Source organism: Sycon ciliatum, chromosome 8, assembly GCF_964019385.1.
Source record: "Sycon ciliatum chromosome 8, ocSycCili1.1, whole genome shotgun sequence".
Lineage (NCBI taxonomy): Eukaryota > Metazoa > Porifera > Calcarea > Leucosolenida > Sycettidae > Sycon > Sycon ciliatum.
The window spans coordinates 17,223,856-17,247,283 of NC_088650.1; the positions used below are offsets into that span (position 1 = coordinate 17,223,856).

Below are 23,428 nucleotides of genomic sequence, written 5' to 3' on the forward strand. Positions count from 1 at the left end.
CCACACCTCTACCTCTCGGCAAACACGGACAACGTATTGATGAAACGACTCATCTGACCGCTGCTTGCCTGTCAGCAATGTCTTCCACGCTTTATCCGGAGTCTTTCCGAGCGAGGCAAGCAACTCTCGCTTTGCTTCCTCGTAATTGTTGCATCCAATACATATCCTCTCCGCTTTGCTACCCGCTAGCGCGATGCGCAGTCGCAGCAGCCATTCGCTTTCTTCGAACTCGTTCTTGGAACAGATGTCCTCGAACAGGTCAAGATAACGCTCCAATGGCTGCGTTCCATCATATGAGGGGATTTTCATCAACGGTTGACGCCCCCCGCTGTGACTGGGAGATTCCTCTGTACCTCCCATCGCGGCTTTACCCTCACCCTCATGCGCATTGGCGATGCGCTCGTTAATCTCGTTTAGTGTTTTGGCACTCGGTGCGGAGCGCCTCCTCTCGCCGTCTGGCACTGCGCTCCTCACGCTCCGCGTAGCTTGTGTAGCGCATAGCAAAAGTGCAGGCTGGTCTTGCACTTGTGCACACAGTGACTGTGACATTGCTGGAAAGCAAGCCCCCTCCCCAGTGTGGCTGGTTTCAGCCCGACGTGACATACAGACGAAGTGAGAGAGAGAGAGAGAGAGAGAGAGAGAGTATTTCGTAATTTTATTAGACACTAACAGTCAATTTCGTGCCACATTGTCGAAAAATAAGAAATCTATTTGAAGGGAAATACGCCGGAAAGGAACAGGAGGATTTCTTTCTACAATGTATAATTATATACTAGTAATATATGAAATAAAACAAAAAATAATTATATATATTTTCATATCAAAGGCCTACTTGGCTGTATAGTTTATATTTATGAATTAGAACTCTGACCTAGGGGCAGGGGTGGAACCGTGAGAGACACAGGGAGATATGGTAATAGAGCTGGAGAGAGGCGGAAAGAGAGAGGCGGAAAGAGAGAGAGAGAGAGAGAGAGAGAGAGAGAGAGAGAGAGAGAGAGAGAGAGAGAGAGAGAGAGAGAGAGAGAGAGAGAAGGAGGGGTGTGTAAAGGGGGGGGGGGGGGTGGCAATAAGGCAGGAAAGAGGGCAAGACTAAAACACTTGGCTAGCATCAGCACCATCAGACCTCTCGGCTAGAAGCAGATACAGAGCAGAAGGCAGGCTTTGTCGGCACTGCATCACTGGAACGAGTTACAACTGAGTTCCTGGTAGCATGTAGCAAGTTGTGTTCAAAGCATCACAAGATGTGTGGACTTCCTTGGCTGCTCGAACATGCTCAGTGCTCTTCATTGATGATGGCCGACTTCTGCGGCTGATGCCAAGTGGGATAGGCAGCGGGTGCGGGCAGGCAAGCGGGCCGACGGACGCAACACTCAGGACGGGAAGACAACGGACGAACACACGACGCGCTCGCTCGGGGCGCATAGCTACTCTGCAACCACCGCGGCGAGCGTGCAGTCTAATCTATGTACAGACGTGATCACAGCCACCGCCACCAGTACCTTCACTGGACTACAGGTTGATCTCTATGGACTGGCCTGCACGTAGAGAAAGGAGAAGACATTGAAAGCAGAAAGAGACATTGGCTACACCCTCCGTCAAGGACAACAAACTGGGTCATGCATACGGTATCACGCTCTGTCCGGAGACCAAGGGTGCGTTTGGTTGGTACGATCTAGAACAGGATCGAACAGCTGGTGCACATGGAGCAGCCTCATGTCAACCAAACGGTACTCCAGAAACAGAGCACATTTCTGTGAAAAATGTGCCAAACTTGGTGCATTTTTCAAAATGCGTATGGGTCACCATGGTCACTTTGTACGGTACAACGAATCCAACCAAAAAGCGTATGCACTAGGGGTGAAACGAGTATCTATTTTGACCAATCGATCACTCGTTCATAATATTCGATCGAGTATCCGATTATTTCGAGTATTTTATCAAAATTCAAAAGCACTATATTTGCGAGTTCTCGACCAATTCGGAAGAAATTATCTGTGAACATAGAACAAAAGTCGCCAATGTCTTGTACAGAGTGTAAAGTAACGATTTTCATCAGTACTTTTATAGCTCAGAACGTTACTGGCCGTGGTGATCGCATCGTCCAAGTCTTAAAATACTGACTCAAACCCATGCATAACGCATGCATACCAGTGGACCAGCGGTACAACAAAAGTTTTTGAAAAATACAATGCCAATAGTGTGGCAATACAAAAAAAAACAAAAACAAAAAACAAAAACAAAAAAAACGATCGAGTGCAAAATTCCGAATACTCGCTCGTTTGAAATTTTCGAACGAATACTCAAATATTCGAACTAATCGTTTCACCCCTAGTATGCACGTGATCATTTGGGACCAAAATCGATGTTCCCGCCAGGTTTCACTGTGAAAAAGTGAAACTGCTCGGTCTGCTCCGGCCTCGAGGCCGGAGCAAGCAGAACATGTTCTGGCCGACCCAGAACAGGTGCAGTCCCAACCAAACGCGCTGTTCTGGTGAATCCTGTTCTAGTTCGTACCAACCAAACGCGCCCCTAGATCATGGAAATTGTATTCCGGAAACAAAAACCGCTCTATTGTTTTCACAATGGCGATTACTATTACATGATGGGCATGGTATAAGCATATTTTCGGAGCTGAGCCCTCCTCTACACATGTTCCTATGGGCGGACAGATCCGCAAAGTACCATTGATCCGTGCAGTGTCGGTTTTCTAACTGTGAGGTGACTTCGGCCTATACAATGCACACGAAAACGTTAAACCGGTGCCAGCATAGGTATTGCACTGGATTGAACTGCGCACAGTCCAGCACGGCAGACCGTTTGCAGTGGTGTACAGCGCATTGCACTTGCCAGATTGGGCAAATAACGTTATGGCCAGGATTTTCAACGTCTTGTTTTTCCAGGAAAAAAAACAGACCTGTTTCAAAAACAACTTCTCCGTCACTGTGAGTTCTTATCCTTACACTGTGTGAGCTAGTGAGCTAGAGGGCACCATAAACTGAAGTGCCTTCACAGTGTAACTAGCAACCACAGTTGTGGCAAGCGAAATGATGGCTTTAGACCTATTTGATTACAATCAAGCTAATCATATCTGTGGGTGTCACAGAACCCTAGACACACCTTTGGGAGAATCTAAGTCTGAAAGGCACTTCTGAAAGAGGCCGTTGGGTGACACAGGTTCCTCTTCGCCACCAGCGGGGAAGAACGGGAACAAGCGACCGTCATCGCTCTTGCAGCGCTGGTCATTGGCTTGCTTACCGTCCGCCACGGGACAGATCGGGGACGTCGACGGTGGCATACTCATCTTGGCTTTCTCCAGTGCCACGTCAGTCTGCAGCTGGGCCACCAGCGACACAAGCTCGTCAAGCTCCTGTGTAGCGAGCTGATGCGAGCACATGCAGGCACATACACACATGTATACACACATGTATACACACAAATAAACACAAACACACATGTGCACACACACACATGCACGGATGTCAGAAATAGAAAAAAAGAATCTACTTCATACAAATAGAACACCGAACTCAATCCACTCAACAGCGCTTTCTCCCACCTGACTGCCATGCAGCCGATGGAACAGGTAGCTAAATAGGGCTCAAGATGAAAATGCCAATCCAACACAAGTCAAAGTACTAAAGTCATCGCACATAAAATCCGGCCAATGCTATGCTAGCAGTACGATACATGGGCCAATGCTATGCTAGCAGTACGATACATGGGCCAATGCTATGCTAGCAGTACGATACATGGGCCAATGCTATGCTAGCAGTACGATACATGGGCCAATGCTATGCTAGCAGTACGATACATGGGCCAATGCTATGCTAGCAGTACGATACATGGGCCAATGCTATGCTAGCAGTACGATACATGGGCCAATGCTATGCTAGCAGTACGATACATGGGCCAATGCTATGCTAGCAGTACGATACATGGGCCAATGCTATGCTAGCAGTACGATACATGGGCCAATGCTATGCTAGCAGTACGATACATGGGCCAATGCTATGCTAGCAGTATGATACATGGGCCAATGCTATGCTAGCAGTACGATACATGGGCCAATGCTATGCTAGCAGTACGATACATGGGCCATGCGCGTGCACTACGGCACTAGTGCACTGGACATGCACTAACTATGTCCCTCTAGCTCTGCATACACTCGGTGCAGTGCTGGACTGCTGGTACAGCCAGTACAGTATACGCATGCAATGATGCATGCAACCACGCCACCGCGAAGAACCGTCGTGAATATGGTGAACGCGTAGATCTACTACATGTACTCTTGGTAGTACCATACCAATGTGTCCATGGTATCGGCATTGGACAAATTTGTTCGGCGACAACTGTAGTAATTTACTGATCTCCAGTCAGAAAACAGGACAGCACGTGCTGAAGTGAAGAATACTGCTGCAGGGATGAATTTACTGTTATTTTTTTGCATAGCAGTTTTGCTATCCAAAATCTCAACTGTGTAGCAATCTTTGATTTTGATTAGCACAAAGAAGGTGTCTGTGTACATTTCCCGCTAGATTTCCCCCTACGTGTGGTTACTTGCATCATACACGTGCACGCAAATTGAGAGTATAGTCATGTGCCACCTACTCTGCACTGTATGCATGTTACTTGACGGCGCAAGCTAGGCATGGATAACCCGTGCGTATCGTAGTTTTCTGCTAGTCGCAGTGATTTTTGAGTAGCAGTAGATCGATTTTGCATAGCAAACTGCGATGCGATACAGGATAAATTCATCCCTGCTGCTGCATCTACTACTATCATGTAGAAATACCTGCCTTGCAAACAACTTGAAAGAAATCTGATTTTGAAGATGGACCGGCAACGCATACGCCTGGTTCTTGTTTGTGTAGAAGTACCCCGTGTTTTGTATTGGCATGTACGCCTTGTTATAACTTGTAAGCCTGCTAAATTCTACGAAAAAGGCAAGCATAACACTGGTTTCATAGAATACTTGACCGTGCTAATTCTCATCCGGCAATGCTAGAGTCGTGTGAAAAGTTTCTTCTCTAAAACTAAATTTCGCCAATACGGAGAGAGTACAGGGAGCCGTCATAAAACAAGATTGCTCGACAGTACATTCCCAGACTGTCGCCAAACTTCTAAACTCGCCTGTGGAACTTTGATTATACCTATTAGCTGTGCTGTATTCTCAGAGCAACAGTTGCTGACTTACCGGATCCAGGCGTGGCAGGTGATAGGCAAGAATGCGCTGTAGAATAGCTGCGTCTCGGTTTACCGGTGCCGGGCAGTCGAGCAGCGTCACCGGCTTGCGATCAAAGAGAAGGGAATCGCTCCCGCCAATGGGCAGTATCCGCGAGCGGCTGTTCTTCGGCGAGACAATGGGCAGATCGTCAAAGTCGGAGCTGGTGCTGAGCCCCGGCGAATTGTCAGACACCTGCAGGTCGTAGGTCATCAGCTCAGCTAGAGAGCGAACGCCGTGCACCTCCAGGTCTTCATGGTACGATACGTGACTCTGCAACAACGAGGAAGAGGACAAACTACGATTGGGTTCCGGCCAGACTTGGTGGTCCCGGAAGCATGATGCCAAGCTAGTCTGTAAGTCAGCCAGTGCACCTGTTCGTATTGCTACCATGTGCGCGCGTGCGCGTGTGTGTGTGTGTGTGTGTGTGTGTGTGTGTGTGTGTGTGTGTGTGCGCATGTGTGTGATCACTGATTTATTTGATTTTTTATTCAAATCGATACATAGCTCAGAATGGCCAATGACCGCTTCGAGTGGCGATTATGCTGAAGCCAGTCAGAGAGTGGCACACAGTCACAACACATGCGTATAAAGCATAGTACACCTGTCATGCAAGAAGCAATAGCTATATGCCTGCCCCTTTTGAGATGCGCGAAGTACTAGTACCGATTTCGTGCAGCAAACATACCGGTACGTGCGGATGACATCATAGTGACAGCATGATGACACAGCACTCTATGGTCTATGAGTACAGATTACTTTGAAGTGTAATGCACTGATGCAGTGCAAACAAATCGTACACAAACCAGTAGGACGAGGTGGATGTTGCACACAATATGAAGCACTCTGCTACGGGGAAAATTGGGAAGATGACTCACGGAAACCTGGTTCAGGTAGATGTCCATCGTTGGCATCTCCCGATCCATGAAGTCATTGATAAAGACCATGTAAGATTCTTTGCCTCCGAAACGCGTTGCGTTTGCCAAGTTCTGGATGACCTTGGCCACGAGCGTTAACCGCCGGCACGCCCTCTCATCGGGGTATTCTGTGAGGGTGGAGAGAGAGAGGGAGAGAGAGAGAGAGAGAGAGAGAGAGTGAGATAGATAGATAGAGAGAGAGAGGCAGAAGCCACACCATGTCAAGTTGACAAACTCAAGGGAGTATGTGCAGATGTAAAACAACTCCAGAGTAAACGCCACAAGCTCTCCCTATTTTGTCGCCATACCATGCAGATGACTCCGCTCTGTTGGCACTGTCACAGGAGAGTGGACCTATGTTATCTTTGAAGTAGATCCCCCCCCCCCCCCCATACACACACGAAATGCGGCCCACAACGGAAAGTGATCTGTCTTCACTGCATTGTTTTCAATGGCCAGTCCTTGGTCTCATGACTGCAGTCAGTTACACGACGGAAGATAACTTCACTGGGGTTAACAATGCACCGTAGCCAGTGGCCTCGGCTGTTGGGTAGCTGTAGTCAGAAACTCACGATTTGTCAGATGAAATAAACTAGGAGACAGAATGGCCGGGCAGAAGAATCTCAGAAAGACAGTTCCGCTGACTATTCGCTTCCACATTGTCTCTCCGCGATCGGCTACACGCGCTCGCACGTCGGAGAAAATGAACCGGAGATCCCTGTGAGAAGACAGCAATCACACATGCCCGGACGGACATCCAGACACACACACATACACACACACACAGACACACACACAAACAATATTGGTACAGCAAATGTTTGGAAATCAAGCGTAATCTTCCAGTGACAAAGCACCCAAGGCCACTAAAGCATTGCAAAGGTGGTGTTGATGAGCCATGGCCACAAGTATAACACAAAATAACTTCCTCTGTTAACGTACTTTCTGGAGTATAAGCCACACTTTAAACACCAGTAATTCACCCCCCAAAAAGTCGGTGTGGCTTGTCACGATGATCAAATTAACGGTGATAAATAGGGTGGATGTATGTATTTCGTGACAAAAATCTGGGTGAAGCCTACTATATAACATGTACTAACTTTTAGGTGTACTTGAATTTCGGTGTCACGTACCTGCCAGGTTTCAGGTATAATGTAGAATTACACTTGTAGGTGACCAGCACTCCCTTCACATACAGTGCAAACTCCCAGAGCCTTTTGGGTGTCATATATTCTAAACTTAGGTGCCTAGTTTCTACACCGAAAGTACCGAAATCAAAGTTACACCGAGAATAACGTGTTATACAACTCTAATATTCGGAATTTTTCGGTGCTCAATATTTTCGGTGTGAGGGCAAAAGGCCAGGTTAGGTGAACAGAAATTTTCGGTACAGAGAAGCAGTTCCCTATTGGATTACGTGTGTTAGTGTTTGTTCGGTGTATTGAAATTTTAGGAATGAAACAGTACAGATGCACCGAAAGTACCGAAAATAAAAGTACGCCGAAAATTTGTGTGACAGTACTCCGGAAAATACGGTAGTTACTCTTGGTGAATTTGTGTGTGTGCCGTGCAGAGCTGGCTGCGCTCCACCATACTGCAAATGACATCATCACTATTACTTTGTATGGGGTGGAAACCAGTGCATGTGATGTCATCCAGTACAAAACATCTCCTGCAATGACGTAATCGCAAAACCTCTTTAGAACAGGAAGTGGTACAGGCAGGCAATGACATCATTACTATTACTCTGTATGGGTGGAAACCAGTGCATGTGATGTCACCCAGTACAAAACATCTCCTACAATGACGTAATCACAAAACCTCTTTAGAACAGGAAGTGGTACAGGCATGCTTGAGTAGCATTCTCTGGCATCGTCTTGCAACTCACGGTGGAAACGTTTCGAGGCCCTGGTAAACCGTGGTCCACACGCGCTCCACGATGGACATGAGAACTTTCTGGTTCTCTTCTAAACTCTCCTTGTCTGTATTCAGTAGTCGTGTGGGGTCAACCTGCGAGACAAACACACCAGCATACTTCAATGAGCAAACTATTCCTCACGAAAGTGATCCTAGTTATCCATTACACTTTGACGTGTGGTGGAAAGAGGAAACACTGGGGCTAGGACTGTTAGGTAAGATCATTGAACAGTAGGGCCTATTTTAAACCACAATTCGACAACGCAAAGAAACAGCCACCCCACCTTGGAAGGCTCAGTTCTATCAATTTTAAAGATAGGCCATAAAGGGCATCATCCTAAGCCAGCATTCCGTTGAGCCTTGGAATGTAGCTTGTGTTCAGCTCGATGGCGCATACCGTCCCCTTTGGCATTATCACTGATAGCCATCAACCTGCCAGGTTGGAAGGCCGCCGGTCAGCGCTATCAAGCAGTGCTCAGGCTCATTATTCTGCCTGGTCTCGGTACTAGTACCGGTACTCCTTGTCAGTTTCGTACTGAATTGCACGCGTCTGACTGTTCAAGACTTGGTGTAGTTGATGGACTCTAGCATAATATAATGACCAGAATAATAGAAAAGCTGACAGAATCGCTTTTCTTAACTTGTGCTTCCTCTATTTCCCTCTAAATCTTGGCTCACAATCTGAGTTCACACTTTGATTGGATCAGAATTTCAAATATCGTGGCCTTCTTGATGGTAATCGGTGAGTAGTAGTACAACATGTACTTCTGCTGCTTTGCAGTACAACACCAACAAGAGTACCCTCCCCCCCCCCCCCCCCCCTACTCCCTGTGTACTCTGGGACTCATCAGAACTCCTTCTGACTGCACTGACTGCTCTATCCCAGGAGTATCGTAACGGTGGGCGGCGGGCAACTACCTCCAGCGGCCGTCACCCACCGAGCAACTCTCAAGTACTTGGTATCCACATTATTGGTTAGTTTGTTGGTGACTGGCACTCTTGGATCAGGTCTCTTTCATTAGCACATTGCTACGGCTGCCTTCTTCAAATACCATTCATTCAAGGCACAAGCAATGCTGCCTTCTCACCGAGAATACTGTCTTGTTCTCCGATTTTTACCAAAAAGGAAATGACAGCAGACACAGCGCACCATGTCTGAGTACAGTCTATGCATGATACTCACCTCGCAGTCCGGTGCAGAGTGTATGATGTAGAGGACAACGGGAGTGAGCAGCTCCTTCAGGTACTGGGTGCCGGTTAGCTTCATGTAGCAGTCGATCGACTTGGACGCGAACGAGTTTGCGCGCAGGATGAGATTCTCTCTCTCGAGCGTCTCCACCTCATTGACGAGGACGGACGACATGAAGCGGACAACTTGCCGATGCTCCTTCAGAATATACACCAGAGTTTGAGCAAGTTCATCCTGCACCAAGGACAGTAAGCAGAGTGTTAGGATTATCGTCAAGAGCGTGAGCAGTAGTGCAGGCAATATTCAAAAACAAGCGAATCATGATGTCATAGACATGGCAAAAGGCCAGCAAAATGCTGCATGACCAGTCTGATAATTATGTTCCTAGTGTAGAGAAGTGACGGACACATGCACATAATTATTATGTCTCCACAGACCAACGCCTGCCCATCCCTTTTCTCCTCGATGACACACACACACACACACACACACACACACACACACACACACACACACAAACACACACACGTGCACACACACGCACACACATTCGTGGACATTACGGAGCCCAAAGCAGGTGAGGTAGTACATTTAATTCCATTCATGATTGCACTGTAGACCAACCTTGGACTTGGACGGCAGAAGCGGCTCTAACACCTGGCACATCTTGCCAACGTCATCCAATACATACTGCAGACAAGTACAGAGACAGGGAGCAAAGGAACAACACACTTAGCACATGCTTATGTCATTTCTCTACATCGCATAGACAAGGTCATAAACACCTCATCACAATTCCAAGTGGCAAGCAAAGATGAAATGGGCGTTGTCTGCATGGTTGGCCAGGTGAGCGGAACCAGTGGATTTTAGAGCATACACACACACACACACACACACACACACACACACACACACACACGCACTCAGACTTAGCCATGCCCCTTGCGGAAGCGATGACAGCGAACAGCTATGTTAGACATAGCAACTTGTGCTGAGATTACACCATTCAACAGCTTGCAAGGCTGATGTATTGACCGCCACAAATTTTAGCCTGGTATCCACCGCACACGCACATACACGCGCGCGCACCGCGCACACACTCTAATGGTGCAGACACTCTGGCGCTTAGAATACTGGATGGCGGTAGTTCTATTGTAGGCGTTAGCGTAGTAAGGCATGGTCACTTCGTGGAGAATGCTCTCCCAGCTGGTAGAATGAGATCAACTCAGGTGAATTTGCAGTGATTCTACCAGCCATGGATTGACTGAATACTAGAAGTGGGCGGCTGGAAAACAACCTACAGCACCCAGTGGCAGTACCCACCTGTAGTAAGGCCTGGTACGAAAGTGGGTCAAGTATTAATAATTGCTGCAAGGACACAATGAAAACAGCAGACATGATGCGTTAGGTTTTCATTCATAACGGTGGTAAAGGTGGCATGTCCACTGACAACCGCTCTATTCAGTTGCTACTTGAAAATCAGGTTTAATTGATATAAGATTATGGTGTTTCGGGCCAGTTACCCACCCTCAGAATGATTTACACGGGGCAAGCCTGGCCTATACACTAGTTGTATATGGCAGCATGAAAGCAAGCGAGGGACTGGGTGTATGTATTACATTTTGCAATGCATATACACGCAAACAACAACACTAAAACGCACAATAACCACGCACACAAATTGTTCACAAAGTGTTTCCTGACTGCAAACAAGGAGCGGTAAATATATGCGAGTACTACCGGTGTCTGGTTGCAGTCAGGAACACCATTTTCCATAGCATACTCGCACATGTACAGGGACATGCACATGAACTGGTGGGGACTTGTGCCAACCTACCACAAGCTCTTTGCCGTTCAGATGCAATCCGTGCACGTCAAATAAATTGAATGGAAGGAGACGAATGCATGCATGCACGCTACGCCAGCGATCGGCCGACTCACCTGAAAAGACGAGCGCACTCGTAGCTGGAGATAACTATGGCTGCGGGACGTGCCCTCTAGTGGGTACCACGTCTCCGTGAACTCGCCATGTCCGGCTTCCAACGTCGGCACTTGGATGTGGCCGATGCACTGGGATGGCGAGCGCCGCTTGCCCAGGTCTCGGTAGAACTTCACCGTGGCAGTGCGGATGACGCGCAGGTTGACGAACAGAAAGCGCTCGCCCCAGAACACCGAGTCAGGTGTGCTGGCCTGCTTGCAAGACGATCGGCCCACGACATCGCCATTGAGCTCGATCTCACAGTAGAAGCCTCTGCACATGTACGTGTACACATACACAAAATATTATTCAAAAGAACAGAGGGAGAGGGAGAGAGAGAGAGAGAGAGAGAGAGAGAGAGAGAGAGAGAGAGAGAGAGAGAGAGAGAGAGAGAGAGAGAGAGAGAGAGAGAGAGAGAGAGGAGAGAGAGGGAGAGAGAGAAAGAGAGAGAGAGAGAGAGAGAGAGAGAGAGAGAGAGAGAGAGAGAGAGAGAGAGAGAGAGAGAGAGGGAAGGAGAGAGAGGTAGAGAGAGAGAGGTAGAGAGAGAGAGGTAGAGAGAGAGAGAGAGAGAGAGAGAGAGAGAGAGGGAGAGAGAGGGAGAGAGAGAGAGTGAGAGAGAGAGAGAGCGTTGAATAAAGCCAAAGGGCTCATGGACATACACACAACTGCACCCCCACCCACACAACCAGCCACCATTATGAACACACACACACACACACACTGGGGGACGTGTGCAGGGCACGCGGCTCATTAGGGAGGTTTAGTCCCACATAATCCGTGGGTACTTTACGTGTGTGTACCACGTGATACTCAGTGACCCACTTACAGACGTTTTCTGATTCACGACATACTGTGTATGGAGGCTCACCCACGTTCCACCAGAACGTGGGCGAAAATCAGAATTGAGCGCATTGTGCGAGCTGTGAGGGTGCTCAGCTGAAGAAGTTTCCGAAGCACGAAATCAAAATATTGGATGAGCTTCTTAGGCCCAGGTAGCTTCGTCTTTGACCCGGTTTGGGCCTTTCGCTTCATGCTTTTGTTTGTTCCGTGTGACTAAACACAACATTGCAACGTGGGTGCCCTTCATTCACTTTACGTGGATCACCCATGTACGCGTTTCCGTTACGTGGGAACTAAACCTCCCTAGTAGCTCTGGCTTACTACATGTATACCAGAACACTTTGACAACGTTTGGTTGAGCAGGTGTGAAGACCAAGAAAAACGTTGGATCATGACTAAGGAGTTTCGTCAAATTCACACTTAAGTTGCTATAGATATAAACTCCGCGCAATGTCTACATACGCTTTTGACTTGCACAGTCCACAGTCCTTGAGCCCCTTGACTTCTGAGACAAGCACGAGCAGGTCTGACACAGAGTTGTTGTTGGGTGTGTCCTCGGTATGAAGTTGTCTGATCAGACTGCAGGTGCGCAAACACAAAACAAGACCACACGGCGAAAGGGTGAAGGAAGGTGAAGTGGAAGGGGCAACAAGGTGCAAAAGAACAAGGACGCCAGGCAAACACAAGCAAGAACACACAGAGAGCAGGAGTGGGGAGATAATGGAGAAGGGACAGGAAGATGCAAATGAACGAGCACACGTGAACACAAACAAGAGCACACAGGGACAGGGTGAAGGAAGATGAAGGGGACAGAACAGATACATGTAGGTGGAAAAGAACGAGCATAAACAACCGGGAATGAACCTACAGTCCATTTCAAAACTATAGACGCGTACCTAGGCAAAAACCGTTATGCCAGCATCTATACCACATAAAATCTGTGATCACTTTGTGCATAAATTTTTCCAAATTGGGAGTCTGTTATCCAATCGTTTAGAAACTATAATGAGAGTAATTGTGGAGCGGACCTGAGCAATATCCTGAAAACTACACTCAAACGTCTCTTATCCGGACGCCTCAGATACGGGCACGTCTCTCTACCGGGCACCTTCAGCTTGGGTTCCTATGGCAAAAATGCTTCGAATTTAGGGGTTTTGAACTTTTTTTTGTATGCGCAAGTGCTTATTTGTCACTGCCAACCTGTGCAATCCACACAGTTTAACCAATGGATTCTTTTTGTATCCTGAACATGTGCAATATGTGTAAATTGAACCTGTTCAAAAATGATATGATACATGGTAGATGGGTTACCTTGAGATACGGGCAAATCCGAGATACGGGCAAATCCGAGATACGGGCAGTGCCCGGTCCCAAGGTGCCCGGATATGAGACGTTCGAGTGTATTCTCAAAAAGCTCCAGCCAAATTTGAAATATTTCAAAAACCCTACGCGTCTATAGTTTTGAAATGGACTGTAGAGACAATTCTTGCCAGTATGCAGTGTGACTACATGGCATACACAAGTCACATTTGCCTGCAAATATTCTACCCTGTAACCATGGTAACATATGACAGTCTACTCTCCACAGGCATTCTACCCTACACTGTAACATACGACAGTCTACTCTCCACAGGCATTCTACCCTACACTGTAACATACGACAGTCTACTCTCCACAGACATTCTACCCTACACTGTAACATACGACAGTCTACTCTCCACAGGCATTCTACCCTACACTGTAACATACGACAGTCTACTCTCCACAGACATTCTACCCTACACTGTAACATACGACAGTCTACTCTCCACAGGCATTCTACCCTACACTGTAACATACGACAGTCTACTCTCCACAGACATTCTACCCTACACTGTAACATACGACAGTCTACTCTCCACAGGCATTCTACCCTACACTGTAACATACGACAGTCTACTCTCCACAGGCATTCTACCCTACACTGTAACATACGACAGTCTACTCTCCACAGGCATTCTACCCTACACTGTAACATACGACAGTCTACTCTCCACAGACATTCTACCCTACACTGTAACATACGACAGTCTACTCTCCACAGGCATTCTACCCTACACTGTAACATACGACAGTCTACTCTCCACAGGCATTCTACCCTACACTGTAACATACGACAGTCTACTCTCCACAGGCATTCTACCCTACACTGTAACATACGACAGTCTACTCTCCACAGACATTCTACCCTACACTGTAACATACGACAGTCTACTCTCCACAGGCATTCTACCCTACACTGTAACATACGACAGTCTACTCTCCACAGGCATTCTACCCTACACTGTAACATACGACAGTCTACTCTCCACAGGCATTCTACCCTACACTGTAACATACGACAGTCTACTCTCCACAGACATTCTACCCTACACTGTAACATACAACAGTCTACTCTCCACAGGCATTCTACCCTACACTGTAACATACGACAGTCTACTCTCCACAGGCATTCTACCCTACACTGTAACATACGACAGTCTACTCTCCACAGGCATTCTACCCTACACTGTAACATACGACAGTCTACTCTCCACAGACATTCTACCCTACACTGTAACATACGACAGTCTACTCTCCACAGGCATTCTACCCTACACTGTAACATACGACAGTCTACTCTCCACAGACATTCTACCCTACACTGTAACATACGACAGTCTACTCTCCACAGGCATTCTACCCTACACTGTAACATACGACAGTCTACTCTCCACAGACATTCTACCCTACACTGTAACATACGACAGTCTACTCTCCACAGGCATTCTACCCTACACTGTAACATACGACAGTCTACTCTCCACAGGCATTCTACCCTACACTGTAACATACGACAGTCTACTCTCCACAGACATTCTACCCTACACTGTAACATACGACAGTCTACTCTCCACAGGCATTCTACCCTACACTGTAACATACGACAGTCTACTCTCCACAGGCAAGCACTCCATCCTCGTGACCAAACAGCACGACTTATCGCGGGTGCGTGACTTGTGCGTATAGGGCACTCACACCAGAACATCGTGTTCAGGTTGCAAAAAAGAGCCTGACTTATCGCATTGTGTGAGCTAAACGAATTTTACATATCGCGTGAATAGCCTGTACTGCATGCAGCAGGACGAGCAGCATGACTGCTGCACATCTGCGTGTGTTACGGCAAACTAGACCCAGCGGACAGCAAGATGCACATTGGAGATAATGCACACACGGAGATGGGGGGGGGGGGGAGAGAAAGCATAGCTAGGCAGTAGTAAAAGCAAAGCGCTGCACGCAGAGGCAAACAGCCACGTGCGTGCTCGCCACAGCGAGCGTGATCACAGCGGCGTTACCAGACAGACCCGTAGTACGGAAGCAGCAGCGGAGGCGGCGACGGATACGCACCAGGGCAGGGCTCGGCCGGGTGCAGTCAGGAGGCTCTTGGTGGTGGAGTCTACCTTGCGGTTGTTTTTCCTGCGGGTGTTGGGAAGCAGCAGCACGTATAGAAGACAAGACTACACCATATGACATCACACGACGGCAAGGTGAGTAATGTGTTAGTCTCATCGGCTGCGGGCGGCGGCTATTCAATGCTGTTAGATCTGAGCTGGTTCGGTGGCACGCGTTAGTTAAGTTTCATCCCATGATGGCTTTCAATCAGAAAGCAGAGTTGCACGCAAGCTACTGGATGTTCAAGTTTGCTGCTAGGAATTATAGTTGGTCAGTTGGTTAGCACGGACATAACCAGTAGTACAGGAATCACTTCAGACCATATCAAAAAAAAGTTCTCCAGAGGCAATTGGTCAGTCAGTTAGCATGGTCGCTACCAGTACAGACAGTCAGAACGGTAGTCACTTCAGACGATATCAAAACACTGCAAGAGTTCTCCAGAGGCGAGTTGCCCATCAGGTCAGTCTCGTAGTACGTTTAATTTTATTTAACTTCAGACAATATCAGAACAGTGCAATAGATCTCCAGAAGCAAATTGGCGATCAGGTCAATCTCATATTATACACTTTTTATTTTAATAATAGCAAGGGTCCAAAAAGGGTACGAACGAAGTGAAAATTGAAGTGTGACGATTAGCATCGTTGACCGACTATTCATCGTTCATTAGGGCAGTGTGGAGGGTGGAGATGGTGGCCTAGGAATGCAGACAGCAGTGGATACTGAGGCCACTGGAACCATCATCATCATCAGCAGCAGCGGCATGATATCGTCAAAATTTCACAGCAAATGGAAATCAGCAACAGCGGTGGACACGCTATTACCACAGCGTCGAGTGAATGTTGACGTGGCTATCTTAATACACCATGATCACAGTGGAAGGAGACAGAAGCCAGTGGCAGTGACGCTGATGCAGCGGACATGAGGAGGTGATACTTGCACGCAACAAGGTCGCTGGCCGAGTGAATGCAGAGATAGCAAGCGACAAAGACAGGCAGAGGCTGGAAGCGCTACAGCAGGCCGTACTGTCAAATAGTCAGGTAACACTACTGAAGTTACATGTACATTATCCAATCAAAAAGAAAAGGGGTTTGTCAACTTAATGGATGAAAAATTAATTTTATTGTGATGTCGAAAAAAATTATGACGTTTCGGGCCAGTCACCCATCGTCCAGACTTATCCGATCATAAGTCTATACCTTAGAACTGGTCAAGCGAAACCGTTAGAAGTTAGCACAGATCATGCATTGCCATAAGAAGGTAGCTAAGGGGCAATGGAACACATCCAACAAATTGAAAACGTTGAACTATGTCAGAGCAACACTAAACATTCACGATACTACCATTAGATGTAATGCAATGCTGATAGTTGATGCTCAGATAATACTTCGAAGTATAAAAGCAGCAGATTGATGTTTATCCTGCACTGACCACGCCACAGTTTTCTACTGTTGTCAACATCTTGTGCCAATGGTACCAGATATCGCCTCACTTGCATGCTACTTTCCATGGACTCGCTACAATGCATTGCACGAGCTGTTGAGGTGGTACTGGGGTGCTGCATGTGTACCTATGTTGCACAGGGGTGCTGCGTGTGAACATGTATGTTGCAATGGGGCAGTGCATGTGTGTGTTGGACTGGGACGTGACATGTGTAAGTTGCACCGGGGCGCTATATGAATGTGTGGTGCACTGCAGCGCTGCAAGTGCATGCTCTAACTGGGCTCAGCCTGAATGTGTATGTCGCACAGGGGCCAGGTGCTGCAAGTGTAAGTGCGCCAGTGCACTGAATGTGTATTGTGCACAGGGCCAGGTGCTGCAAGTGCAAGTGTGCCAGTGCACTGAATGTGTAAGTTGCACTGGAGCACTACATGTGTTTGTTCTACAGCAGTGCTGCATGTGCATGTTGCACTGTACTGCTATGAAAGTGTGTGCTAAATGTAGACGGGTGCATGCATGGCTTACCTCCCGATGAAGACACTCTGTGGACGTGCCGACATTCTTTCTCAGCAGTATTGTTCATGAGTGTTGGCAACTCAGCCAAGACTGTACAGCAAGGAATGGTAGTGTACAGCACGTGCATGTGCATGTGAGATCGATCAGCTCCTAGGACGGCCTCCAGCTAAACGGCGGTCAGCACCAGTGTTTACAGATATGCAAGCAGATACACACACACGTGCACATCAATACACACAGACACAACACACATACAGACACAACACACATCCAGACACACACCCATACACACGGGTGCAGACACACAACCATATTATATACACACACACACACAATCACATGCACACACACACGCACACACACACACACACACACACATGTGACATCCAGGTAAAGAGATTATACGGTGGTGGGAAAGGATGATGGAGCCTGGGGGAAAAGGAACACGTGAAAAGCCCAGTCCTATCAGCACTGGAACGGTCACGCCGGGCGTACATGGGGAAAGTCCAAAGTGTTCCGGGGAAACACACGAGGAACACCTGCCCACATTGCTCGCTGTAAGTTGACTCTCAACACAAGCACTGAAAGACATGAGTTTCGCACTCGGGGAGTGTGGTACTAAACTAGTCCTGAGGTAGGTAGGCGTTTGCTGCGCTGCAACTGTACAGTACAAACAAACACCTACGTTAGACTAAACCGGACTGAACGTGGCTAAAACATCATGCCCATAAGTAGTGCATTGTGCATGTATAGTCCTAAACAGTTTAAAAATACAATTTGAACAAGGACCAGGTTCTATCCCGTTTCTTGGCGTTAACAATGCCGCAGACACTCCTCCGCTTTTCGCCGAGGAAATAAGAATACACCGACGACACGTTCTCTGCCCCCGCCAAAACGTACTCAGGAACCATGCCGGCTGCACGAGTACTGAACTGTGCAGTGGTGGCAATAACCCCAGCGTTAGTACACCGTGGAAGTCGTTGCCATGAAGTTTCCTGCGCAACAAGCCACAGCTACCAACTGCAACTGCCTACCCGTGTATTTTGTCTCTCTCTCTGACACACACACACACACACACTCACACATCCACGCACAAGCACAGAAGCCAGTGCACTTGACTGATTCTGTCCACATTGATATCTACAACTGGACTAGTGGCTCTCCTGCATAGCTTGGTTTGATCCCTGATTTGATTTGGGCATCGGACTACTAGCATCATGGATCATGCACAAGCTGGACAATCATTGTCTGGTTTGGCCAGCCCATCACTCTGAGTAGCACTCTTTTGCTACTCAACTGATCACGCCATGACTCTGCAACACTTGACAGGTCAGGATGGCTTGGCAACTCTAAGGGTATGACCGTATCTGTCACCTTCTGCGAGCCTCCGTCACCAAGTTGACAGGCAATGATACGCCTGTGTGACAAGCTGCGAAGTTTCGCAAAACAAACCCATATGGGCAAGAGTCGACGTCGAAAATAATCCACAATCAGCTCGGCGCTTCAAAATACTACAAGCTATCAGATCTTGCCTCCTTTCTTTCACGACATGGCGCACCCTGAAAGCTCTCCATATCCACAAACTCACGGCATCCGTAACCAAAGGGCAGCTTATCCCTTTCTCAAACAGGTGTCATCCGTGAAACCGATGCTGTTGCTAAATTTTATGTCAGGCTTGGGGTGAGAATTTACTCCCAGGATCGAGGATCCACGGCGCAGATGAAATTCTACAATCCAGCAAGATCAGCAGCAGTTTTGGTATACTTACGGACGAAGCATGATCTCACAAATCTCAGCCTCTCACAAACGCCGTCCCGAGTGTTCCTGGCTAAATTTGGCCTTCCTTTTCGGAGATCAGCTGGCACCAAAGTTCCACCACAAGCAGTTACGCCGATGGGACTGGGCAAACCACGGCAAATTCTACTGCGACAGGAGAACGCTTACTTCTACGGCAAATAAACCCCGATGAGACAGAGCAGGGAGCAGCAGAGAGGTATTCTGAGAAAGGCAAACTCTAGTGTGCCAGTATCTGAAACACAGCATGCAAGGTTGGAAATTCGGGTTGTGAGTGGATCCGATTGAGTGGAGAAGAACTGCAGTGCAAAGAGCTTTGCCACAAGCCGATGCATGCAGCGCGCTGTATGTTGAACCAGATCAGCAGAATGAACCATGCGACCAGGCAGATGCTCGCAGCTCGCACGCCAGCAGCGTAGCGTGCAGCCTGCAAGCGATTGACTCCGATCCGGACCAAGCGTCCGCACAAGCGCGCTAGTCTGGAGTTTTGCATGACGGGCAATCAGTCGATCACATGATTGACACATAACCGTTGACTGTCTGGAGAGACCGCGTCACCGCGACCACAGAGCTAGCTGGTGACCAGTGGTGACCATAATCCGGAGCTGGCGAGCTGCTCACAGCTAGCTACCGGCACACAAGGAAGGATAAGGTAGACCAGAAATGAGCCGGCACTCTGTGTGTGTGTGTGTGTGCTCCGCGCGTTGTTGCGTGTGTGTATGTGTGCATGTGTGTGTGTGTTTGCGCGCGCCTGTATGTGTATTCGTGTGTGTGTGTGTGTGTGTGTGTGTGTGTGTGTGTGTGTGTGTGTGTGTGTGTGTGTGTGTGTGTGTGTGTGTGTGTGTGTGTGTGTGTGTGTGTGTGTGTGTGTGTGTGTGTGTGTGTGTGTGTGTGTGTGTGTGTGTGTGTGTGTGTGTGTGTGTGTGTGTGTGTGTGTGTGTGTGTGTGTGTGTGTGTGTGTGTGTGTGTGTGTGTGTGTGTGTGTGTGTGTGTGTGTGTGTGTGTGTGTGTGTGTGTGTGTGTGTGTGTGTGTGTGTGTGTGTGTGTGTGTGTGTGTGTGTGTGTGTGTGTGTGTGTGTGTGTGTGTGTGTGTGTGTGTGTGTGTGTGTGTGTGTGTGTGTGTGTGTGTGTGTGTGTGTGTGTGTGTGTGTGTGTGTGTGTGTGTGTGTGTGTGTGTGTGTGTGTGTGTGTGTGTGTGTGTGTGTGTGTGTGTGTGTGTGTGTGTGTGTGTGTGTGTGTGTGTGTGTGTGTGTGTGTGTGTGTGTGTGTGTGTGTGTGTGTGTGTGTGTGTGTGTGTGTGTGTGTGTGTGTGTGTGTGTGTGTGTGTGTGTGTGTGTGTGTGTGTGTGTGTGTGTGTGTGTGTGTGTGTCAAGGTCAAGTTGCACTTCAACGATCACAGGGTGGCAGGCAGCCACGAGCAGTGCGAGAGCGGAGACCCTGGCCTGCCTGCCGCCTGGACCATGTTGACCTTACAGTATGAACTCTGGAAATCTTGATGGAACTCTCGATGGATTCCAGCTTATTGACCACACGAGGTGAATGATTATGTACATGTACTAACTCCATGGTAGCCCTAGCTTGGCGGATATTAAATGCCGGCAGAAAAATTTCAGAATTTGGTACATTTTCTTGTATGTGCCATGCATTTGGCATCTGGATAAAGGAAGTGGAGCAGAATTCAAGGAAATGCCTGTCATAAGGTTTGTATGGTTTTGCCAATTCCACTGCTTTTCGAGCAGAATTAAAATTAAAATTTTAGTATTTGCCATTTTGTTCAGCATGGCGGGTACGAGCCACACCATACGCCTATCCTTAGCCCTTACACCTGCCATCGCTGAAGCGATGATAGTGAACAATAGGATATACTGGATCGTCGTTGCATGCAGGTCGTACAGCATAATTACGGATTCACGCCTGAACTACAGTATCTTGATCGTATTCTCTTACAGTTACTCACCCTTGTACTGGACCAAGTGGCTCCGAATCCTTCCAGAACGGACAATTCTACTTGTGTAGACTATATTGACCGCGGACAAGTGCTTTGTGTAGTCCACGTAGGAATCTTGACAGCGCCCAGTCTAGTCTAGCTGATCGACTAAGCACGGGCGAGAGGAACGTGAATACCATGTAGCGGTATTAGTAACCTGATTGCACCTAACTGCTAGCTAGCTAGGTCTGCAGAACTAGCTCTTCACAAACAATTTCGCCACGGATTGCACTGGGATGTCTACAGTCCAGGCGAGCTTCGCGGCTTTGTCTGGACACTTGCACCGCACATGCCCGAAAGGACATAGAATGAGACACTGAGGTGGTGTGTGTGTGTGTGTGTGCACTCCGGCACTGCTTAGCATTTTGCGAGCTTAGAATGCTGCCGATCTTTCCCCTGCCAACTTACTTATGCAGGTCATGGTGTATGGCAACGGATAGTGCTCGTATGGCTCGACTAGCACCGGTACATGTGCATTGTACTTGTGCATGGTATCGGCGTTGGAAGCCCTAGCTCACCACACAGGCTGTGTAAAGAGCTCTTCTTAGTCCGGAGATTTCACGTAGGTGTCTTCAATAGCTTCTAGATCATGGCTGCTACTCCATCATGGCTCTTCCTTCACTTCCCGGACACCTTCAAACCGAAGTCCCTAAACGTGCACAGGCTGGCTCACCGCCGTCACCGGGCTGCAAAACTTACAATCGCAGTCAAAGAGTATCATCATCAGATTCATCACCCATCAAGACGTACACTGACGTACACTGTTTCGGACATGCGGACGTCCCATGATGTCAAATAGAACACCCCACGCAGCCCAGGTCCTCCGGGAGCATATTATAATTATAAATAATTATACTTTGAAGTAAATTATAATTACCCCTTCCACATGTCCTGCTCATGTTAACAGGTCCACGACTCGTGTACACCGTCCGGGTGCGTGTGCAATTATTTCTTAATGCGCTAAATACCTGTTACCGGAATGTTACAGTGATTGAAGCCTGTTGTCTCATGATCGCCTACGTGTGCGTGAAACTCAGAATCACAGCATGCTTTCCCTCCTCTTCTTGTTGTACTTGATGCCAGTTGTGCATCAGTTTACCTTCCCGGTATGCCCAGTAGGAGTAGGACCGGGCAAAGCGACAGCAGGGCATGGCTGCCGCCTGCTAGCAGAAGCAAGCCAAGTCAGGTGAAGTGTTAGGTCGTGCTCGACACCAGGGAGTATTGTACATTGGGGGTGCTGTACACTCCCTGGTGCTCACAATTTAACACTGTTGATTTCAACACGCAACAAACTCACTGCATCACATGCAAGCAGTCTGGACTCTGCAGTCGTGATCACGTCAAGCCCCCGAAACGTATCAGCCAGATGCGCGCGGGAATGCTCATTTTCCCGGATCATGCAGAGCACTTAGCTAAAGCTACCGCGATGTGCTACAAGCGGAAGGATCGTACCGCGGAAGTGCACTTCAGTAAGTTGTGTCTTTGGTCGGCTGGTGCCATGTGCTGATACAACTCAGCTCAGATGCTGATCAGTATTCATCGACACATTTGTCGGGAATACATTAGTACTTGTAAAGGCAATGTCTCGCCAACAATTGCATCACCGGTTATACAAATCTGGAGCGTGTCAGAGGTGTGGCTACCCCTACTCCCAGTATACAGGTGCTGGACGTACTAAATAACTACTGTACATGTACATGTACATGTACATCAGAAGGTCATGCACAGTTATCGTAGTGTGTTATATACAGTCATGTACTTATCATCGTCAGCATGGGCGGCGAATGCTCGCCAAAAAAATCGTATCCAGCTCTACTCGAAAGGCATAAGAATACGATTAGACAGGACCGTGCAATCACGTACAATAAAAGCTATCGTCCCGGTACAGGGATCTCTTTCCGCGAACCATGTGATACCGGTACATGTTTATTCATTTATTTATGGATTCCCCAAAGGCCGAGGCCTAAGGTCTCCGTTCATGTACAGTATGTACAGGTATTTGACTGATCTGCTCACAAGGACCACCTCCCAATAACGACCAGTGTTCTGACTCTGATAAGACGTACATGCAGATCTACCCGCATGGAAAACAGCGAAGTTGACCTATCCGAGGTTTTCAAAATCGAAACATGCTTCAGCACTCAGCAGTACATCCGCTTCC

General features: G+C 48.0%; 1 protein-coding gene across 3 annotated transcripts; it reads right to left on the bottom strand.

The window, feature by feature from the left end:
- Positions 1-638: 638 nt before the first annotated feature.
- On the bottom strand, positions 639-21,596 carry LOC135823923 (ras GTPase-activating protein gap-2-like). Of its 3 annotated transcripts, none has more exons than XM_065336802.1 (13): positions 21,238-21,596; positions 17,496-17,652; positions 12,525-12,641; positions 11,186-11,495; positions 10,568-10,612; positions 9,869-9,934; positions 9,239-9,478; positions 8,027-8,148; positions 6,711-6,856; positions 6,100-6,266; positions 5,195-5,494; positions 3,118-3,379; positions 639-1,535 (listed from the first exon to the last, which is right to left on the bottom strand). In XM_065336802.1, the coding sequence occupies exons 2-13, from the start codon at positions 17,528-17,530 to the stop codon at positions 1,510-1,512; spliced, it is 1,836 nt and encodes a 611-aa protein (XP_065192874.1). In that variant the 5' UTR covers positions 17,531-17,652; positions 21,238-21,596; the 3' UTR covers positions 639-1,509. The 3 variants fall into 3 exon arrangements, with proteins under 3 accessions (XP_065192874.1, XP_065192875.1, XP_065192873.1); XM_065336803.1 differs by lacking the exon at positions 21,238-21,596 and adding an exon at positions 19,255-19,608 and having other exon boundaries at positions 3,256-3,379; XM_065336801.1 differs by lacking the exon at positions 21,238-21,596 and adding an exon at positions 19,255-19,603.
- Positions 21,597-23,428: the final 1,832 nt, after the last annotated feature.